Raw genomic sequence first — 23,835 nt, 5'->3', positions numbered from 1 at the left:
CAAGACTTTGATCCTCTTTCCTGATATGTTCTCTACTAGAGCTTTGAATTCTTTAAATCTCTTAAGTACTTCATCAAATTCTTTTCTTTTCAAGAAATAGATCCAAGTCTTTCTCGAGTAGTCATCAATTAAAATAACATAATACAAGAAACCACTCAAGGACGCAACAGACATAGGACCACATTAATCTAAATGAATGAGTTTTAAAATACATTTGGATCTACTTTCACTACTATGGAATGTACCTTTAGTATTCTTACCCAATGCGCAACCTTTGCAAGTACCTTCATGCTCCTGGTTGAGTTTTGGAAGACCTGTAACCATCTTCTCCATTGTAGGTAGTGCACGAAAGTGAAGGTGACCCAATCTTCTATGCCAAATCTCACAAGTACTTGATTAGTCATGAAGTAAGGCTTGAGGAAGATTAATGCAAAGTCTATAAAGACATCCATGACGAACTCCAATGACTTGAGCCGTCTTGATGTTTGATAGAAGTAGTCGAACTTGAAGACAATAGTGGAAGATAACCTTGCTTCTATAAATCTGATCTGATCTTTCCTTAAGCCTTCTCTGATACCATGTTAAATTTGGTGATCAAATTGGATAGACAAAATAGTAATATGTCTTTGCAAATAATGCTTCACACTTTGAAACTAGATTATTAATAAATGCAATCCAGACTTCCAAAGAATGATACAGGTTCAATCTGCCTTAATGTAAAATTCTAGTTTGATGAAAAATCCAATGTGCAGAAGGTAACACACGAATTGCTGGAGGAGGATACACGATCTGTTGTAGATGACAATCAATGGACTGCTGGAAGAATAACATGAACTGTTGTGGGTTATATTTTCTTTTATCTGCTTGATGTAAGTATGAAATTCGATCTGCTGTGACTGTTAGATGATTAGATTGCCTTGAAAGAAAAAAGGAATCGAATCATATATTCATGGATTGATGAAGCCAATTAACACGTCTCTTTCCAAGATTGGTTCCATATCAACAATCACGTCTCCTCAATAATTATGTCTTCTCATTAACCATTAGTTATATTTGATTAATACATCCTTTGGTGGCAATATAACTGTTGGTGGCATATTGTATGTATGGGAATAATAAGTAATTAAGTAATTAGGAAGTACTTTGTTTAGTGATGTAAGCGAGGGTAGGTAGTTACGGGTGTGACGGTTGTCCCTCACACCCCCTTGGTACCTTTATATACCATGTGATGTAACTTGCCATTATTACGATTATGATTGGAATGGTATCTTTTCTGTTGGCTAGCAATTGATATACATTATGATTGTGTTTATCTGAAATCTATGGCATTACTGTTCTTTGTTATGTATTCCGTCTGCATGCATTAAACTGTTTGCCCAACGGGCAAACAATAACTAACACGTCTTTATAACAAAGAGTGGCAGGTTTGCAATTACGTATTGCAAGGTCGATAAGTAATTAATATAATTATCGATTGTGAAAAGCCGATAGGCCACTCATACGTTTAATGGTTAAGTCGGCCCTCAAGAATCCGATCGAAACAATAAATCAACAAGTGGCGCTTCATGTCACATTACAAGTTATAGAGAACATATTTTAGAATCAATAGAAAGAGAAACTCAGCTTCAAGTGGTAATTGAAGATGATGCTTGCTATTCAGTAAAAGGTGCTAGAAACACCTCTCTTCACCTAGATTCGTGCCAGGAATCAAAAAGAATCTTGTATCAATTTCAGCTTTAGAAGACAAAGGATATCAAGTTGCATTTTCTGAGGGAAAAGTTCTTGCTTGGCCGAAGAACTCTAGCATCAAAACAACTCGAGTGATTGGTATTCGTCAAGAGAATCTATATAGACTTTCCATTCACCCAATTCAAGCATTGATGCATAACTCCACCAATTCAAGTGTGCTATGGCATAGGAGACTTACTCACCTTCACTTCAGAACTCTTCCATCCATGGAGAAGATGGTTACTGGCCTTCCAAAACTCAGTCAGGAGCACAATGGTACTTGTAGAGGATGTGCAATGGGTAAGAATACTAAGGGTCCTTTTCATAGTAGTGAAAGTAGATCAAAATGTATTCTAGATCTTGTTCATTCTGATTTGTGTGGACCAATGTTTGTGGCATCCTTAAAGTGATTTTTGGTATTATGTAATTTTCATTGATGACTACTCTAGAAAGACTTGGATTTAGTTTTTGAAGTCTAAGGAATCTGAAAAAGTGCTTGAGAAATTCAAAGAATTTAAGGCTCAAGTAGAAAATTTGTTCGGGAAAAGGATCAAGGTTCTGAGATCTAATAACGGAGGAGAATACACCTCTGGAAGCTTCCATAATTTATGTATTGAGGCAGAGATTAAGAGGGAGTTTTGTGTTCCTTACAATCCCCAGCAAAACGAAGTTGCAAAAAGAAAGAATAGATCCATAGTTGAGGCAGCCAAAGCTATGATCCATGATCAAGACTTACAAACCTTCCTTTGGGTAGAAGCATCCAGAACTACAGTGTATGTTCAAAATCAAAGCCCTCATCGAATATTGGAAAACAAGACTCCTGAAGAAGCATTTACAGGTGTGAAACCTAAGGTTAGTCATTTGAGAATCTTTGGTTGTCCTATTTATATTCATGTGCCTAAAGATAAGAGATCTAAGTTAGAACCATCTGGCAAGAAAGGAATATTTGTGGGTTACAATGAATCTTCAAAAGCCTACAGGATTTACATTCCAGGATAGAAATAGATAGATATCAACAGGGATGTCCTTTTTGAAGAGGATGTTGCATTCAAAAGATCTAAAGGTTCATACATGTAGATAATGAAGACCGGGAGACTCCTCAGGACATGGACGTTGATCACACTCCCAAGATTCAGAGGGAGTCTACTGAACCTGAAGAGGCTATTGATCCAGTTGAGCCTTTAGAACCTACTGATGGTCCAGGAGATATTGCTATAGGTCGAAAGAGACCTCTATACGCTAGACAGACTATGCAAGATGCAAAAAAGTATGCAGCTCCTAGAGGCCCATTCAGAGAAAGCAAAAGACCACAAAATTTTCCAGGCTATGCAGCATCAATAAGCCACATCATTGAGTATGAGCCTTCCAATATGAGCCTTCCAATGTTGAGGAAGCATCAACTCAGCAAGTATGGAAAGATGTTATGACAAAGGAGTATTAGTCCATTCTCAAGAATGATGTTTGGGATGTTGTACCTAGACCAAAAGGGAAATCAGTTGTATCTTCCAAGTGGCTTTTCAAGATCAAGCATGCAGCTGATAGAAGCATTGAAACAAAGCAAGATTTGTGGCTAGAGGATTCTCTCAAAAAGAGGGAATATATTATGAGGCCTTTGCTCCTGTTGCTCGTTATACATCAATCAGGACTATTATTATTATTGCATCAGCTAAAGGATGGAAGCTGCACCAAATGGACGTAAAGACAACATTCCTTAATGGTGTAATTGAAGAAGTGTACATTGAACAACCAGATGGTTTTGTGATTCATGGAAAGGAATCTCATGTATGCAAATTGAAAAACGCATCGTATGGCCTTAAACAGGCACCTCGTGCTTGGTATGAGAGGATTGATCGATATCTGATGAGCTTGGGATTCTCCAAGAATGATGTAGATTCAAATCTCTACTTCAAGGTAATTAATGGTGAGGCTCTAATATTGGTTCTTTATGTTGATGACTTATTTCTTACTGGAGAAGAACATCTCATTGTCAAATGCAAGGAGTTAGCTTCTGAGTTTGAGATGAAGGATTTAGGTCTAATGCATTACTTTCTAGGATTGGAGGTGTGGCAAAGACCCAATGAGATTATTCTAAATCAAGGGCAATACACCATATAGATATCTTGAAGAGATTTGGGATGATGGATTGCAAATCTATGTCTACACCTATGGAAACAAATTTGAAGAAATTGAGTGAGTCTGTAGCTAGTTCAGATCTAGTAGATCCCACCATGTACAGGTAGTTGATTGGATCCTCGATGTATCTAGTCAATACTAGACCAGACATTTGCTATGCAGTGAGTTCCCTCAGTCAGCTCATGTGTGAACCAAGGCAAATTCATCTAGTTGCAGCAAAGTATATCCTGAGATACTTACGTGGCACAGTAGGATATGGCTTGAGATATACTTCCTAGGTAGACCTGAAGTTACAAGGCTACTCTAATTCTGATTGGGCTGGGAGTGTAACTGATAGGAAGAGCACCTCTCGGTGTTGCTTTAGCTTGGGATCTGCGATGATCTCTTGGTGCAGTAGGAAGCAGTCTTTTGTGGAACTAAGCACTGTAGAGGCCGAATATATTGCAGCATGTGTAGCAGCTCGAGAAGCAATGTGGCTTCGAAAGCTCCTTGGAGGATTGTTTGGACACCCATTGGAGCCCACTGTTATTCATTGTGACAATCAAACGTGTGTGACGCTATCTGTCAATCCAATGTTCCATGACAGAACAAAACATGTGGAAATCAAATATCATTACCTCAAAGATATGGTATTTAGGAAAGCTATTCAACTGAAGTATATTTGCACTGATGATCAAACGGCTAATATTCTCACCAAACCTCTCTCCAAAGTGAACTTTGTGCATTTTCGAGACAAGCTTGGAGTTGTGGTGAATGAAGCCCTTGCTGAAAGGGAGGCTCAGCATCAGTGATTTGTGTTATCTGATATAATGCATTTTTCTCTGAGACGGAGAAATTTGAGGTGAAAGCCCTTGTCCATCTTTGAGATGGAGATGTGGTTCTATCCACCCTCTGGGAGTAACCATGGTGGATGTCATGTTGAGAGATTCCATGACAACGTCACGTTGAGAGACTCCGTGATGAATCCTTTGTACTTGTGTTTTTCGACACATGGGAATAGCCATAGTGGACATTATGTTGAGTGACTCCATGACGACATCACGTTGAGTCACTTCGTGATGGGCACTTGTGCACATATTCCTTTCCACAAATGGGAGTAGCCATGGTGGAAGTCATGTTGAGTGACTCCATGACAATATCACATTGAGTGACTTTGTGATGAACTTTCTTCCACAATGGGTGTAGCCATTGTGAGTGTCATGTTGAGAAACTCCATGACATGGATATCTGGAAAGATATCTCCCTAGCTAAGAGGGAGTGTTGATGTTACTGTAGCGGCGGGAGATTCTATCTCCTATTGAATACAAATAATTAAATGCTTTGTGTATGAGGCCGACACAAGTGTGTGACGCCTCCATGTAATTAATAATTAAATGTTTCATGATCGTCGACTTGATGGAAAAGTCACCTCATTTCGTGCTTGAAAAGATGTCTCTCTTGAGGCCATCTATTCTTGAAAAAGGCACCCCGATTTGTCTATATATTCATGCGATTCTCTTTCATTTGTGAATCGAACACATTTTGGAGAAAACTAGCGATTAAGGAAAGAATCGATATCTTCAGTATATATTGCTTCAGATATTTCAGTTGCAAATTAGTGAGGTGCCTTCACTTTATCATATTGGCCTTGAGATTAAGGCAAATTTTCTGTATTAATTCAATAATATCAGAGATATAAGTTCTATACTTCTGTAATTTTAACTTCTGATCCAAAATTTAACATAGGGGACCAGTTATAGAGTGAAATTGACTTATTTTTAACATATGCCCCTTTACCTTAATGAGTTGTATGGGAGAATTAAAAGGAAAAAAAAAGACTTATATTAAATAAAGTGGGCCTAGTGAAGAAGTTCGAACCTCTTGAGGAAATATAAAAGGGCATTTTGAGGAGTCATTTTCAATTGCTAAGTTTTGATATTGGATATTGTTATTTCCTATGGAGAAGATTGCTTTCTTGGTTTGTAAGGACGGAAACCATTGCAGGCAACATTCTCTATGTAGTTGAAAGACACTACCTAGAGAATTTCTTGGTATTTTCATTCAGTAAACACAATGGAGTTTCATGGAGGATTCATTGATGCAAAAAACCAGTTTATGACTACAGATTTTGGAGGAGATATAATTTAGTTGCAGATCGTAAGTTTGAGGGAGTATTGAGTTAGCTTTTCTTTGTGGTTGGTCGTACCTCCTATACTGGCCATACACCTCCAAAGGCTGGCCGTACACTCCTTGCTGGACATCTAGGGATTTGAGGAGAGACATCTTGTTGTGTTGAGAGTTGAGACGTCTTTGACCTGCACAACTCTTCAGTGTAGCATTTGGAGCCAAGATTGAAGCTTGACGTCCATTTCAGTGTGCCATTTTGGTGTATTTGGTGACCAGCTCAAGCTAGACAAGCATTGGACATTTTGGGTTTGTTGGATTTAGATATGTAATGTATATTTATGAACTGGGTTGCTGTTATTTTTGAGTAAACGAATCTGGAATTTTCAGCTGTGTAATTTCTAAGTTTTATCTATTTTCTGAATTTGAAAGTTGTTGCAATATTTCCTATCTATATGCACTATATTTGTCATTTGAAATCAATACAAAAACAATGGCAACTCCAAATTGTAATACTCCTCTTCTTTCATGCATACCTGTCTACATTTGAGCTTTTAATTCAATGTTTGGTGCTCGAAAGCATTTTTTGGGTGATCAGGAAATCTCTAAAACTAATTCTTTCCTATAGATAGGCTCCTTTTTCTGTATTCAAGGAGTTGGAAATGCACTATAGTCAATTATATTTCAAATTGATGAATGTGACTTCAGTTTTCCACAATCTTCATTTCTTTTGCAGACATAAAACAGATATTTATGAACAATCATATTTTTAAGCATGTTGCAACGTAATTGTATCATATCCAAGGTTTTCATAAGTTTTTTGTTTCCATATTGAATATCATCTAAATCTGTGTTTGTATTTATATATTGGTATTTGATTGGGACCATAGTTGGATACTTTTTGTTTACAACTAGTTCAAATTGCTCGCTTCTAATCCATCTTATAACATGCATAGAATTAAGTTTTAATCAATGTATATCTAAAACTCATACATGCTTTGATAGATTCCAATATTGTTGGTTAGAACTTAGAACTCATATATGCTTTAAAACATTTACAAACATGCGAACTCTAACAAAACAATTCTCTAAACTCTCTATTGAATGATGCACATGAGATTGAAATGAAGCCTAACATCACGTTACATTTCAATAGCAGAAAAAATCTAATAACCCATTTACATGAGAAAATTTGGCAAAAAAATTAAATCTTAAATTCTTTTATATATTTCACACTAAACATCTTAGCATCTAGAGATTAACCCAACAATGTAAAATCAATCCATCTCTAGAAGCATACCTATCTTGTACTAAAAGTTGTCCAAAAATGCAACCTCGTTCAAATCGCTTTCGATATAAAGGAGATTCAGGCCACTCATAGGGCCAACATTGTACCTCTTTAATCATCTGAAAAAGAAATGGCAGTAAGAAATCAATAACAAAAAACTAGGTATGTGTATCATCATATCTTTTTATCACACAAATACAATATCACCCATGACCTTGAAAATTATCCTTATCCTATGAGAATAAGATAATGAGTGGCATGTATAATGGCATACTATAATTCAACAGCCATTTAAGTAAAGACTACAAGATAAATATAACACACAAATAATACAAACCAAAAAATTTCATTTGCACACTATATGTTTCTTGATGTCAACATCATACTTATTGACTAAACTTGAACAAATATACTTATACGCAATTGATGAGCACACGCTAATACTGAGCGCAGGAAGGTGAAACAGCATAAAACAATCCTTTACTTTTTCAAACTAAACAACCACAACAATATCAATTGCACAAGATCTAACAATTATGCAACAAAAGAACACAAGATTTACGTGGAAACCCTTTCAGGAGAAAACCACAGCAAAATATTGCTTATATGCTTCTCTTACAAGCTTTGTAGGCACCAACCCATCGAAGACACCAATCCCCTATTAAATGATTTGTAGGCACCAATCCCCACAACTGAATACCAACTTCCAAATAAATTTCCACCTTATGACAGTTGCTTTTACAACGAATGATGGAAAAATTCAATCTCCTTTAATGTTGTATGCCTTCTTTAATCTTGCCCTTTAATGAGTGTCACTTGCATAAACTTCTTCAAAAAATATGCCTTACATCTGGAACTGAAGAGGAAAGCGGAGAGGTTTGGAACTCTTATATCTGCTCTGTGTTCTTCTTATAATCAGCATTACTCACATAAAATTATTCAAAATATCTACCTGAGATCTGCTCTTATATGTGCTCTACATTCTACTCACAAATCTGATAAAAAATCTATTATAATCTTGCTTTTATATCTGCTCCAAATTCTTCTTATAAATCTCATCAAAAATCTACTATAATCTTGCTTTTAGATCTGCTATAAGTATTCATAAATCTGCCTTTGATCAACCTCCCTCTTCTCACACAAATCTGCTGGTGTATGCATAATATATCTTTTTATCTTTATCACTTATATCTTATGTGTATTTATCTGTTTGCTCCATGATGTTTTCAGCATTATACGTTCATGTGTGTGCGTGCCCTCCTAAAGTATGCCTTATGTCTTACATCATGTTTGATGTGTTAGCAGCAAGATTATTAGATTATTCCATGTGTGTTTCCAAAGCCATCTTCAAGCACTCCATGATCATTGATTGAGGGCAAGCAATTTTGGGCAAGGTGGAATGTAATGTCTCCATTTTGAAATAGGATATAATAATAAATATTAATAATAAAATTAAAAGAATAATAATAAAATTAGAATTAACATAGAAAAGAATAAAATTAAAATAATTAAAACATAGTTAAGTTTAAATGAATGGTCAATAGGCATGAGATGAAAAGTTGTGACCTCCTCAAACATGTAATGTCCCCAATTTCATCAGGATCAATCCGCAAAGGAATTTGGCCTATTACTTGATCCTGGGCAGCTGTTTTTGGCTTCACATTCCATTTTAATATGATTTTAAGTGAGATAATGTGTTCTCACGTATGATGTCACATGTGTTGCATTTTATATTCATAATGATATTTTAATTATCTAAAGTGTGATTAAATAATAAAGTCACTCGGAATCTTCTAGAAGGAGGCCGACCTATGTGAGGAAAAGAATAAATAGAGGAGGCAACTTCATTGTTAGACAGCCAGGAATTGATATTTGTATTGATTGAGTTTGTGGAGCCAAGGGTTTCTGCAGATCTATTTGTCTTTGGGAACGATACCTCCCATTGATAGCATAATTGAGGTGGTGAAAGATCCTCCGAAGGGTTGCAATTGTGAGTGAAGGATACTTCAGTCCTTCATACCTGGGTTTAATGTGTTTGACATCAGCCATTTATGGTAGACAATTGGAGAGTACTTCAGCTATTTGGTGTATTGACATCTATGATTGCATCGCCCTATTAAGAAAAGGAAAGGTGATACCTATGGGAGTATTTTGGTGGTGGTTGTCGTCATTTTTTGTTTTCAAAAATGAAGGACCATTACATAAAAAATTTGTCAAAAAATGAAAATTTTACTCTATGGCACGCTTCTCGAGGCAGAATTTCGCCTAATCCTTGGATTGGCATAATCCTCAATTCATCCTCGAACCACGTTTCGAATTTCATCGCATTTTGGGTTTGTTTACTATGTCTTTCCTTCAATTTCGGGTTTTTGCTCCCTGACTGCAAGTGGGAAATTTTCTTCGAATTGCAAGTTTTAATGATTTCCTTTGTTTTAGTCTTTGAAGGGAAATTTTTGGCTAATTACAAGGGCACTTTATTAAAAAAAGAACTTGTAACTTACTTTTTATTTCCCCCTTGATGCTTTTTGGTTTTTTAAGTCATAATAGGGATTTTTTGGATGAGTTACAAGTAAATTTTAAATTGCATATTTATAAATAACTTGTAATTCTTTTCTAAAACCCCTATTACATGTGTTAAGTTATTAAAACTTGTTGCAGGGATTTTATTTTCCCTTTACAAGTTATTTGTAACTTGCATATGTTAAGTTTAAGATCAGATTATATCAGAAAACAAAAATCACCTCAAATGAACAGTATGAACACTAAATTACTCTGGGAAAACCTTCCTTATGAAGGTAGAAAAACCCAGCCACAAAATTAACTGTTATTTTATAATCAGGTCTGAATATGATATACAAGTAATGGCTTCACTCCTTGAAGTTTTATGTACACAACAATTACCCACACAAGGTAATATAGAAATTAAACTGTCAAAACTCAATTTGCCGAAGGTATGTTGGATCGAATTCTTATTGCTGCAGAATGAAACCTCTTTAACTTATCAGATTCACTGAACATAAACTGCAAAAGGTAAGTCGGACTGCTTCAAAAGAGCACGTTGATTTGTCGGAGAATATGTAGTGTGCTTATTGAATATATATCTTAAATCTGCCCCTTATATATTTCCGATCTGAGTATTAATCTATGTCTTCCACAATGTGTGTAATATTCCCTCTTATTTTTTTTGGTTTTCAAGCACAACAACATTACAATGCACCCGTTAAAGTTAGGAAATATAATTCCAATGACACTGAAAAGTAACCCTTCCACTTTCTGATCACCAAGAGCCCAATGTGGGAAGGTGAGAGCATACGGTGACAAGGGGTTCGTTAGCTTTCTAACCCGCTGGAAATTACAATGCAATTACAAAACTGGGCGGCAAGCCAGCCCCTTCCACTCTTCAGCGGGATGAAGAACACAAACTTGGCGGTAAACCAGCCAAGGCAACAAAGTATAATAGAACCAAATCACTCTACCGCTTATGCAGCGGGAGGACTTTTAAATGAAACTATCACTCAACCGCATATCTCAGCGGGAGGACAATATCACTCAACCACTTGCTCAGTGGGAGTACAAAACTGAATTACAAACATACAGGCGGCTAAGCCATCCTCTTCCACTTGTTCAGCAAGAAATACAGCATAGAATGAATTGGTCAGTACTACTAAAGCAATTCTTACAATAATAGAAATGTGAAAGGAGATAGAGTGAAGTACATATCTTATGAATTCACTAACACACTCTAACCAATAATACTACTTGTTCTGGAATCAAGCCAAACCAGAAGCTAATGAAGCGTATGACATAAGCAAACAAATCAGTATCGTCAAAACTGCAACTAGAGAGCATCGACAGAAATGCATGCAACCTGAGGCAAATCTGGTCATGGCGTTTTTGCTGAATAGTTCGATCTGCAACCAAAAATGGAGAGTTTGTAATGTCCCCTTCTCAGGCATAATGTTTCAGTTGACCGATGGCCTATTTCGGAGACCCGTAGGCTACTCAATGGGTGAAATTAGGGTTTCCAATTTTGGAGTTTGTTGTTGCTCGTGAATTAGAGTTTGGATCGCGGATTCTTTCTAGGTTTTCAAAGGGCTTCGCAGTGGTATGTCCGGCTTTGCGTTCCGAGCACTTTTTGGAATTTACTATTTTTAGTAAATTCTATTTCTAGCAGTGGTCCTGATTATTTCGACACAGTTGGTTCTCTTCTTCAGTTGGTTCAGTTGGCTTCGTCACTTTTGGCCTTGGAATGTTTTTGGAGAGATAAGTTCATTTCATTTAAATAATGTTATGTTTTAATGTTATATTTTAAAGTTGACCCCTTGGCCTAGCTTCATCACTTCAAATTGTTTTAAAAGGTGGTCTTCAAGGGTGGACGCATCATGGAACGGATTTAATATTTCCTAAGGTCTAAAATCTTGCTTATGAAAAGGGGTGCCAACTTTATGAAGAGAAGTGAATTAAAATAAAGGTTAATTAAGCTTTTAAAAGTGGCGCCATCTCTTGGAGGAAAATTCAAATGTGAAATTAGGGCGCACTTTCTAGAAGCCTCTAGAGATCCCTTGTTAAGCTTATAAATGGAGGCCTCTTCCCTTCATTTGGCATCTTATGTCTATTGTAATGTTACTCTACCGGAATGGTATTGGGGTTGCTTCGAGGAATGAATGCCTCCTAGCCTTGGCATTGCTTCTTGCTTGAAAGATAGCAACTAGTGGTGATTTAGTGTAGTTGTGAGAGTTTGTAGTGGGGATTGCATTGTAACTTGAGTTGTGCTTGAAGTTCAATTATTTGCATTTCATTTCATTTTCGGGAGTCGTGGTTAGCAGGGCAGATTTGTATTTTCACTCATATATTTCAAAATAAAAACATATCCATTTTGGGTATTGCATATTTCCTCTTGTTTTAGCTGGGCGCTCCTTTGTGCAAATTTGCAGATTCTAATATGAAGTGTTTTATTTTATAGAGAAGAATCGCCATTCTTGCCTGGCGTCACTGCTGGGAATTGCCTTGGGGCTCGTGATAAATAATCTGTTGGGTTAATGTCTGATTTCTTGGTATTGGTTGGGTTGCCTCCTTCATAGGAAGCCATTGCTTTTGGTTTTGGGTCATTCGGACTAGTATTGAGAGAGTAATGAGCATTTTAGTGATTCCATGTGTTGTTGATTAAGCATTTCACGTGCAGGTCTGTCATAAATCAGATTATTAAGATTGATCTTTGAGTAGAATTTCTTGGACTTATCATTTTTGTTAAGCCCGGGAGAGCCTTCTATATTGTTACAGCATTGTATAGTCTTAATCCTATGATCTTGGCAAGCATTTACTATCATATTGTAAGCTAAACAGTAGTACTGGCAGCATTTCTTCTCATTTTCATTTCACGCTTGTTATTTACATTTAATTCCATTTCTAAGTTCTTAGCATCTCCGCCATATGGTAGCTCCATTCCCACCCTAGGTTTGAAAGCACATGCTTGGTGTCGAGTTTTCCTTTCAGCAGTTGTAATTGTAAAGATCCTCTGACCATATGTTAGTCCATCTTGGGCACATTCTTGGTTAGAGTTGCTTTCAGCATGCACCAAGATCCTCTGACCATATGTTAGTCCATCTTGGGCACATTCTTGGTTAGAGTTACTTTCAGAATGCTTTAAGACCTTCTGACCATATGCTCACGCCTTGCCCAACCCGGGATCCTGGTGTACATTCTTGGTTAGAGTTGTTTTCCGCATCGTTTTGGTTTAAGTGCTAACCCTAACAGATGTGTGTTGCATTACTCTTTGTAATTGAAAAATTGAAAAAATTGGTCTGGGATATTTCAGTGGTATCAGAGCCTCACATCCTGCCATCCTGTGAAACAAACCTTCTATGAGTGACAGAGAAAGAAGATACTTAGCAAGGGAAGATAAGAAGGCTGCAAGTCAGTTTTAGTTTCAATGGTATCAGGTTCCTGAAGGTCAAACAACATCAGAGGTTTTGAGGGCTCATTGGGAGTCTTCTCCGGAAACAGAAATGGGGGACAGTGAAAGGCTAGTGGGTGGTACTGAGAGGTTTACAAGTAGTCGGGATGAAAGTGGAAAAGGAAGGGAAAGAACACCAAGTCCGGGAAGGAGGTTCGAGAGGAAGATGGATGCCTTATTGGATATGATATCTCTCATGATGGGGAAAATGGGTCAGAGTTCTAATTCACAGAACAATCAAGGGCACATCGGAGAACACAGCGGCTCCAACCAGCATAGTGAACATGCTGCTCTGCATACCTCAAATAGAACAAACATTTCTTCCAGAGCTTTTAAACCCACCTTCTTGGCACCAGTAAACCCTCAACCCGATCCGAGAGAGAATGCATCATTTGTGGAACAGTTGAGACTTGATCATGCTGAGTATGAGTCTCTTCCTGATGAAATCAAGTTAGACATGTCTTACAATGATTTCGTGGACCATAAAAGGAAGAATAAAGGACATGGGAGACATCGTGAACATAGGGAATGCTTCCACATTTTGACGGGAGTGACAGTAGTTCAGCTAGAGCTTGGATACAGAAGTTAGACAACTATCTAGCTCTTAGACCCATGACAGAAGAGAAGGCAATCAAGTTTGCTACACTTCATTTAGATGGGGTAGCACACGAATGGTGGTACCATGGTCTAGTCAACCTTGGGGCATCGGTCGATCACTACCTATGATGAGTTCACCAATAGGCTCACAGAGAGATTCGAGAAAAAGGATCCAGAAGTGCATTTCAGAGAATTGGCACAACTTAGACAACATGGTACAGTCGATGCTTACATAGCTGAATTTCAAAGGCTTTCAGTAATGGTCACGGGCACGGGAATCACCGAGAGGCGGTTGGTGATCCTATTCAGTGAAGGGCTTATGGAACCACTCAAAGGTTGGATTAAAGCTTTCGATCCACCCTCCTTACAAGAGGCAATGAAAAAAGCAAGAAATATGGAGTGGGCTGCTCCCAAGGCAAAAATTCAATCCAAGCCATTATTTCAAGAAAAGGATAAAGGAAAGGGACCTCACCATAAGGAGTTCAAACATCATAACACTCATGTCACAAGGCTGGATCTAGAGACACTTAACGAATTCCCACATGCTTCATGTCGAGTTTTCCTTTCAGCAGTTGTAATTGTAAAGATCCTCTGACCATATGTTAGTCCACCTTGGGCACATTCTTGGTTAGAGTTGCTTTCAGCATGCACCAAGATCCTCTGACCATATGTTAGTCCATCTTGGGCACATTCTTGGTTAGAGTTACTTTCAAAATGCTTTAAGACCCTTTGACCATATGCTCACGCCTTGCCCAACCCGGGATCCTGGTGTACATTCTTGGTTAGAGTTGTTTTCCGCATCGTTTTGGTTTAAGTGCTAACCCTAACGGATGTGTGTTGCATTACTCTTTGTAATTGAAAAATTGAAAAAATTGGTCTGGGATATTTCAAAGTTCTTCAAAAGCCACGCCAATATAGGGGAACTATCGTCTCTTCAATACGCCTCTAACGAGCCCTCACCCAGAATGATGCACTCAACACATCGGCAGCTACGAATAAAAATGCACTTCCAGCCAACACACCAGCAACACCCAAAAAACCAGCAACACACAACTTCTTCACTCACACACCCGAAAATCACCAAGAAGCTCACAACTACACACCACAGCTAGGAGTGATGTCTCACACTCGAAACCGGAAGGAAGGATCTAGGAGGTATTCACCCTCAAAGAATGTCAGGAGTCATTCCGACAGCATAACGATATAATTTCTCTGGATCATGAAATGAGGAACCCAACACCTGCTTATAGAGCTTTTCCAATCTGAAATTCAAATGAAACTGTCTCCCAAATTCGCTTCATTCCAGTTGCATTTCATTTCATGGTAGACCCAAAGTGGCGCCCACTTTCCTAAGTCAAAATCACGCCAAGGAGAAGGGCCACGATTTTGACATTATAAAACTTTTTAAAATATAAAGAATGAAGTCTCCTTTTAATTTCCAAATAAATCGCCCAAGCACGACTTAGGAAAAAATATCATATTTTGCACAATTTCCCATAGCATCAATCAGTAATAAAAATAATTAAATAATAACCTTAGGATAAGGAATGATATTTAATTAAATCGCTTTTAGCTCCAGTACTGATTATCAACAAAATCCGGATGAAGCTGAGCAATGAGGATCACTAAAACTGTGCAGAGTCTGGACCAAGTCCAGGACTGCCAAAAATAGAATGCCCCAAACTGCCACTTACTAAAAATAGTAAGTCATGAAATAATGCTCTGAAAATCGCGATCATCACAACCAAAGAAAGAGCTTGGTGGGCTTAACAACTCTGCACCATCCTAATGGCCAAACCCTAACTTACTAAAAATAGTAAGTTCACATTCCAACCCTGACAAGCTTAGTCAAAACTCCAAAGAACATGGAAACCCTTAATTCACCTTTCCACATAGCCTACGGGTCTCCGGAATAGGCCAATGGACCACTGAATGCAACATCACAAGGAAGGGGACATTACAATGTGTCAATAAGAAGGATGTGTTCTTCACATATAATGACTCCGATGTCTTTCCAATAGAAGACGTGACTCTTCATAATTGCCTTTCAATAAACAGATTAATAACACAATCTGTTAATTAAATTGATTGTCTAATGTTTATATAACAAGCCCAATAACCAACTTTAATGATTAATTAGACAAACCCGATGAATCAATATGTTCGATATTTAATGTATAAGTAAATCAGTTTATAAGTAAATTGGTTTATTAAATATGTAAGGCCGATAGGCCATTCTCATATTTTATATCTATTTAATGACCCTGAAGGATTGCTTTTGACGCTATATCATCAACACTCCCTCTTAGCTAGGGAGGAATCCTTCTTAATACAAATGAACACATCCACCATGGCTACTCGCAGAGGGTGAATCCACCATACCTACTCGCAGAGGGTGGAACAAGGGCTAGAACCTCAAACTTCTCTCACAGAGAAGGATGCACAACAAGGGTTGATACCGCAAACTTCTCTCTCAGAGAAGAATGCTCAACAAGGGCTGATACCTCAAACTTCTCTCTCAAAGAAGAATGCTCAACAAGGGCTGATACCTCAAACTTCTCTCTCAGAGAAGAATGCTTAATACATATCAAGTAATTACTGATGATGAGACTCCCTCTCAATAAGAGCTTCATTTTCCACAATCCCAAGCTTGTCTCAAAAATGCACAAATTTTATTTTCGCAAGAGGCTTGGTGAAAATGTCGGCTGTCTGCTCCTCAGTACAAATGTATCTCAACTGAACAGCATTCCTTTGTACCATATCTCTGATATGGTGGTATTGAATCTCTACATGCTTCGTTCAGTCATGAAATACTGGGTTGACTGAAAGCTTTACACAGCTTTGATTATCACAATGTATGATGGTGGGCTCCAATGATTGACCAAACAATTTTGCAAGAAGCTTATGAAGCCACACTGCTTCACGAGTTGCTACACATGCTGCAATGTATTATGCCTCTGCAGTGCTTAGAGCTACTGAGGACTGCTTCCTGCTACACCAGGAAATCATAGCAGATCCCAAACTGAAACAACAACCAGAAGTGCTCTTCTGATCAGTAACACTTCCTGCCCAATAAGAATTTGAATATCCTTCAAGAATCAAGTGCATACTGGAAGCCATATCCAACTATGCCATGCAAGTATCTCTTGATATGCTTGACTGCAACTCGGTGCATCTGTCTAGGTTCAGTCATGAAATAACTAAGTGCACTTACTGCATAACAAATATCTGGTCTAGTGTTAACTAGATACATCAGGGACCCAATCAATTGCCTATACATAGTAGGGTCCACAAGATCAGAACTAGCTGCGGCTTCCCTTAATTTCTTCAAGTTGGTTTCCATGGGTGTGGACATGGACTTACAAACAGTCATTCCAAATCTCTTCAAGATGTCGATAGTGCATTTAACTTGACTTAGGATAATCCCATTGGGCCTCTACCACACCTCCAACCCTAGAAAGAAGTGCATAAGTCCTAAGTCTTTCATCTCAAACTCTGAAGTTAGCTCCTTCTTACATCTGATAATGAGATGATCTTCTCTAGTAATAAATAGATCATCAACATAAAGTACCAAGATCAACATATCACCATTGAATATTGTTGGTTGAAAATTTTGTACAATTCGGGAAATATACAAAATTGGGGTTTCAACCACAGCGTGTGAGTAAAACTCTCCTAATTAAGGGAAGGCTCCCCCTATCTAACTACAACTTTCAAAATAAAATAGGATGGGACAGCAATCTTTCTTCTTCTTTCAAGAAAGACAATATCCTTTTCTCTTCACAGAAAAGTGATAGCGATTTGATATAAAACAATAGTAACAACTTTCGAAATGAAATGAGAGAAAGGAAATAAAGTTTCTTGAAAGCTCAAAAACCTCCGTCACTTCCTTCGGGACGGGACAGCAATATCAAGCTCAAAGACTTTATTATATGAAGTCCTATCTACCCTTTTCTACACTAATTCTATCAAGAACAAATTATAACAGCTCAAAGACTGGAATATATTATTCTTTTCTACTTAAAACAATGGGAAGTAGTATAAGCTCAAAGACTCACAGCTATTTCTTACAAAATCTGCTTCTAAACTCTCTCAAGAATAAGTGTAAGCACAAAGACTTACAGCTTCTCTCAACAAAATATTTATTTTAATCTATATTAACCTCAAATACTTGCAGCACAAAGACTGCAAATCAAATGCGATTAAGCTCTTTAAGAAACACTTGCAAGAAAGATAATATAGAACACAAACTCAAGTATGTAGCACAAAGACTCAAAGCTTGAGCAATTTCCTTCTATTCCTTTCAATTCTTGAATTCACACATGAAAGCTCAAAGACTTCTTTGCTGTAAATTTGGCAAAGTTTTTGCTTGTTTTCCAAAAGATAAAAATTACAATAGACCCCTCAAGTATTTATAGAAGAGGAGCCTTGAGAAAAAGGTGGGAGGATCCTAACTAACTTGATAGATTCTCTCAACCACCCAGACTTATTCAATAAATATCTAAGACTTCAATAACTAACCAAGACTTATTGCAACTACAGTCCTAACTGAACACAACTTGTAGTTGCCTTACATGTAATTACAAAAGTGCAAGTAATGACTTAACTTGCATTTTACAAAAAGACTTTCACATGTAACTTGTCAAAAGAAAAACTACAACTAAAGATTACAAATGTGGAAAAATACAACTAAGTGTTGAAAAACACTTAAGCTGTAGCACGTGAAGACATGAATCCTTCAAACTTTTGGATGATCATTTGTAATTCATCAGGATCCGGTTCATGGGTTTTCTTGGCAACAACCATGGTCTTCACAATGGTATCATGGCATCGGAGGAGCACAGAGCTGTTTTTCTCCAAGATGGACTGAATTTCATGCAAAAAGATTTGGTGCTTCATCAATATTTGAATTGAAGCAGCTGAGAATTGATCGCTCCTCCATTCATTATGAATCCTTATTTGCAAATCTGCAAGAACTTCTTCTGGTATTAGCTCTCCAGCCTGACTTATTATGTTGCAAGAGGCCTTTTCACCATGAGAGACAATATCTTGGAAAACTTCACCCCATAATCTCATTGCATCACCAATCTCCTCAATGAGGGATTTAAGAACAAAGGCCTTATTTTCCAGAAGCTCTTCAAATTCCAAGTACATGACCCTGGAAGAGATGATGGCATGTTCCTGTAGAACACTCAACTATTGTTGGGGCATGGTACATCAGATTGTCAAACTATCTTCAACACTTTCCAGATTTTTTTTGAAAGTATCGGAAGTCTGATCCAGTTTCTCTTCAACTATTTCCAACTTAGACATCATCTGAAAAATGTCTTTCATCACTTGTGCACATAGATCATGAAGTTGATCAACCCAAGAATCTAATGCTTGTACCTTCTGAGCAGCCCTTTCAACTCCAAGGAATTGATTCTTGGGAACCGGAAGAACTTGTGGGATTACTCCCTTCAGCAGCAGGTTTCGTAATTTTATGAACAGCTGCCATAAGTTGTTGGTTTTCCTCTTCTAGCTTGTCTTTCTTTGCTAGAAGTTCATCACACCGTTGTAGCAGTGAAGCTACAAAAAACTGAGCATCATGTTTGATCACCTCATGCATTTGCTTACCCAATTCTATCCTTGTAACTTTGTAATCAGTAGCTGACATTTCTTCAAGTGGCTTATCTGCAATGGGTTCAACAATTTCAGCTACCTTCATCTTGTTGTTGTCAACAGTTACTCTGTAGATAGTCTTGACCTTTTTAGCAACCTTGGGTCTAGACTATTTAAGTTGCTAATAATCAAAGACATCAAGTGAGATTTCTTGCTTCTTCCTTTTTGGAGTAAAAAAACTAAGCCATGGAGGTAAAGCCATCAACTCTCCTTCAGTAGCAGTTGTAGGCAAAGGAAAAGCAGTATCTGTTTGAACAACTGTGGTCATCCTAAGAGGAGTATCTGTTTGGATGGCAACCACAGTTTGCTCAGTAACCAATGGGCATGAATATTGCCTCAAATTCTTCAAAGCTAGAAGTGGAGGTATCAATCTCTAACAGCTGAATACATGCAGGAGTATCTTCAGGAACTTCCAGCACACTCTCCTGTTGATGATCAGGAGGCGGCTCGTATGCTGAAATAGGAATGGCATTCTGAGGAGACTCCTCCACCATTAAGTCAAGAGGAGAAAGGGGCGTCTCAATGGAAACTGAGGAAGGGATTTCATGAGGCGAGTCCGAAGCTGGAGACTTAGGAGCATCATCAGATTGCTGCCCTTCTTCTGGATTATCAAGATCAATCACCTGAACATGGAACCGTGACTTTTCCTTCCCACGAACTGTCGCTTCCTGAGGAGGAAGCACTACTGCCCGACTAACTCGCAATTTGATCTGGGTGCCAGAAGATGATGTGCCTTCCTTGTTGTCAACTTGAATCTCAGACTTACGTCCCAGAGGCCCCGTAGAATCATCTTCTTTTCCAATCTTGATTTTAATGAGTCTAACAACATTACTTTTCAGCCAAGCGTTGGTGTTAGCCAAGATAGGCTGAAATCTCTCAAGAATGGATATGCACTCCTTGTGTGACCATTGGATTAAAGGAAGTGGAGCTTCCTCAACCCTTCATGAAATAAATTCAGGATCAAGTATGTGCCCATCGTCAATCATCCCTTGTGGAATATCCACCAAGTTCAAATCAACAACTTGCTCAATAGTGAGCCTGCAGTAATCCATCTTCAGAATTTTCACTTCTGTTCAAAGATCTACCCATATATCCTCTATACGATGCACGTGCACAAAGGACTTCTTGATCTTTTCCTTCATACCCCGGTAGTCAAAATCTGCCATGGCTTTAGGTTTAAACCTTTTGAGTTTAATCTCCTGCATTTCAGTCTCCATGGCCTTGGCTTTAACGGATGTGACAAGAGAATATCAGCCAATTTTTAATAGGTTTGTTGTAGAGATCCCCATTCCAACCTTGTGTCTGACGGACTGATGAGCATGGACAGCCATGATCTGTCTTCCCAACTCCATAAGAATGATCTTATCAGTTGAGTATCTAGGGAGCGTGTATGGCTGCCCACTATAGCATCCGATTCTCATATAGGTAAAGGTCGGGAATTGAAGAAACAAGCATCCATACTCACCCTTTCCCATGCCTCATCTGATACCTTTTTGTTCTTCAGAGTTCTGTCAAACTGACACATGAAGTAACCGAAGAATGCATCTTGGACTCTTCTGAAATGCAATCTGCTAGGTCTCAAAGGCAACTGATCATAATATTCCCATACCAGTATAAGCGAGCGATCACCCTTGGTAGAAAGACCTGGAAAATGTCTAAGTGATGCTGCCAAGTACACCAAATATGAGTTCATGTAGAAGGTCATGGTGGAAGAAACTGCTGAAAGTTGTTCACACAAGCCATCGCTGATGACTTCTCCCCATGATATATGATGGGACTGCATTATGAACATGATGAACTGGTACATCCAGAGCTCAAAAACATTAGAATGTTCAAGGCCCATTATCCTGCTGAGGAGGGTTATGATGTCTCAAATTTCCCATTTGAAGTCACAGTGGTACAACTTAGCCCACCTTGAGAAGGCGGCTTGTGGCTCATGGATCCAACTGTTGATATGGCGTTTGCAATCTTTCTCCCTTTTCACATAATACTCAGCTGCGCTATCTTTAGAGATCTCCATATAAACAGGTGCGGGAGGTATTCTGAAGACTTTCTCAATTGTGTCTGCGTCAAGGCGGATTATTGCTTCACCATCATCATTTTTTATGGTTCTTGTCTCCTTGTCAAAGTGATGGGCGCAAGCAAGAACAAATTCAGGTTCTAGGGCAGCCACTGGAAAAGAAGATGCGTGATGGATATGGCTGTCCAACTCTGATAACCCCTACGGTATCGCGAGATGTAAAATCACTTGCGGGGTTAAGGATATTGTAAAGGAATAAATTAAAATAAATAATCTAAAGCAAATATATTTAATTTATTTAATAAAAGGAATGTTATTTAAATAATTAATATTTCAATGGAAAGGTATTTAAATATATTCTTGATATGTAATATCGAATATATTTAAAAGAAATGGATATATTTAAAAAGGAAATTATACATAATATTTCTATATATTTAAAAAGAAATGTAATTAATATTTAGTATATTAAAAAGAAATAAAATATTGTATGAAATGTATTTAACATTTAATATATTAAAAAGAAATAAAATATTGTATGAAATGTAATTAACATTTAATATATTAAAAAGAAATAAATTGTAATTTATATATTAATATTTAATAACTTAATAAAGGGGAAATAAGACAGTCCCAAACGGGCTGGGTTACCTCCGCACCCCTTCATGCGGAAGGGGCCCGTGGAGGGCCACAACCCCTCACGGGTTATAAAGGGAGGCAGCGATCAAGCTTAAAGAAAAAGGAAGAAAGGAAGCGGACTACGGGGGGAAAAGAAAGAAGGTAATCAGGTTGCAAGGTAAGAATTCCTCCTTATTAAATAATAGGTATAATATATGATAGGTTCGTATTACTAGTATTAATAGGTGGCATTAAGGGTAAAAGCTCATTAATACTTGTTAATATTAATTAATGAACATCGGGTAATGGGTAAAGTCCATTGATAGGTAATGTTAATGGTGGTCTAGTAAATATTAATACACATCTTAACGTATAGTATTCACTAGTCATAAAAATAGGGTTAAGATATAATCTTGTAAATGTTGTGACATAAGTTTGCATATTAAAGGATTATGAATACAAGGTATTTTAGGAAATATATTGCATATGTAAAGGATGGTTAATCATATTGATATATGTATATGTTAATTTAAAGAATACATTAAGAATTCACGTAACACAAGGAAAGTTTATGAACTGAAAATGTGATATGACTTGGTTGACTGAAACTCAACCAAGAAGAGAAGGATCGGGTCAATCCCCTTTGAGGACTTGGATGATGGAGGCATCACCCAAGACAAGGAAAGGCAAGGGTCTTCCTTGGCTGGCTCGGGTGTAAGAGGTTATACCCAAGATAGGACTCAAAGGACGGGCCGATCCCCTCTAAGGACTTGGATGATGAAGGCATCACCCAAGGCAAGGAAAGGCAAGGGTCTTCCTTGGAGGGCTTGGGTGTAAGAGGTTACACCCAAGACAGGATTCGAATTCAACTTCGATTTTCTAGAGGGCTTGGGACCAAGGGGTTCCAAGAGGGTGAGCCTCACGGCCGCCTAAGAACATACTTACGTATGGCATTGTATCCTTTTTTAGATGAGAATTATGATTATGTTAAATTGAGCATTGAAGTTAGATTGCAATCTAGATTACTTATATATGTATATATATGTTTGTTATGTTCTAACAATCTGTTTTACAGGTTAATGATCTCTAACTAGCAGGGACATTACACCAATAGCCGCTGCATATTGCTATCTTGCGGATCCTCTACCCTCTTGACAAATTCCGACATGTCCACATGCCCTATCTCCGTATCTCTTATGCGATCCAAAGGAGAGGAAACTTGGGAAGGTGCAACTTCGTTTTGGTACTTGTCATATTTATACTTCATCTTCTTTGGAATTGGTGATGACGGCAAATCTGACATTGATGGACAACCTGGAATACTATGATGAAGACTTAAAAGTGTTAAGGCAACATCATAATCAGCTGCAACTAACATTTTTCCTTCTTCAAATGGGAAGAGCTTCAACTCTTGCACTTCACGACTTTTGCGAGAGAAAATTGGGAAATAAATGGAAATGGGGGAATCTTGACTTTGACCAATTTTGGATCTTGGGGAAATTTTTGCAAGTATACAAGTTGGAAAGAGCATTCACGCAATCAGATTTTTAAAACCCGAATGCAGGTACACTTGTAAATTTGCAAATGGAGAAATGGGTGGAAAATAAGAATTAGACTTGCGGGAAATGACGAAAATGGAAAGCACAGGTAACTTTCAATATGTAATCCGGTTCTTAAAACCCGATTTTGAAAGGATGGGCATTTCACATCTTTGCAACTTGGAATTTTAACCAA

General features: G+C 37.8%; 1 protein-coding gene across 1 annotated transcript in view; it reads right to left on the bottom strand.

The window, feature by feature from the left end:
• Nucleotides 1-23,835, bottom strand: part of LOC131051138 (uncharacterized) — a 238,615-nt gene that overhangs the window by 86,542 nt on the left and 128,238 nt on the right. The window contains exon 8 of the mRNA XM_057985520.2: nucleotides 7,265-7,371. Within this exon, the coding sequence (XP_057841503.2) occupies nucleotides 7,265-7,371 (107 nt within the window). The remainder of the gene's footprint in view (nucleotides 1-7,264; nucleotides 7,372-23,835) is intronic.

This window comes from Cryptomeria japonica, chromosome 3, assembly GCF_030272615.1.
Source record: "Cryptomeria japonica chromosome 3, Sugi_1.0, whole genome shotgun sequence".
Taxonomy (NCBI): domain Eukaryota; kingdom Viridiplantae; phylum Streptophyta; class Pinopsida; order Cupressales; family Cupressaceae; genus Cryptomeria; species Cryptomeria japonica.
The sequence above is the reverse complement of the archived record's forward strand: the minus strand, read 5'-3'. Positions and strand labels throughout refer to the sequence as shown.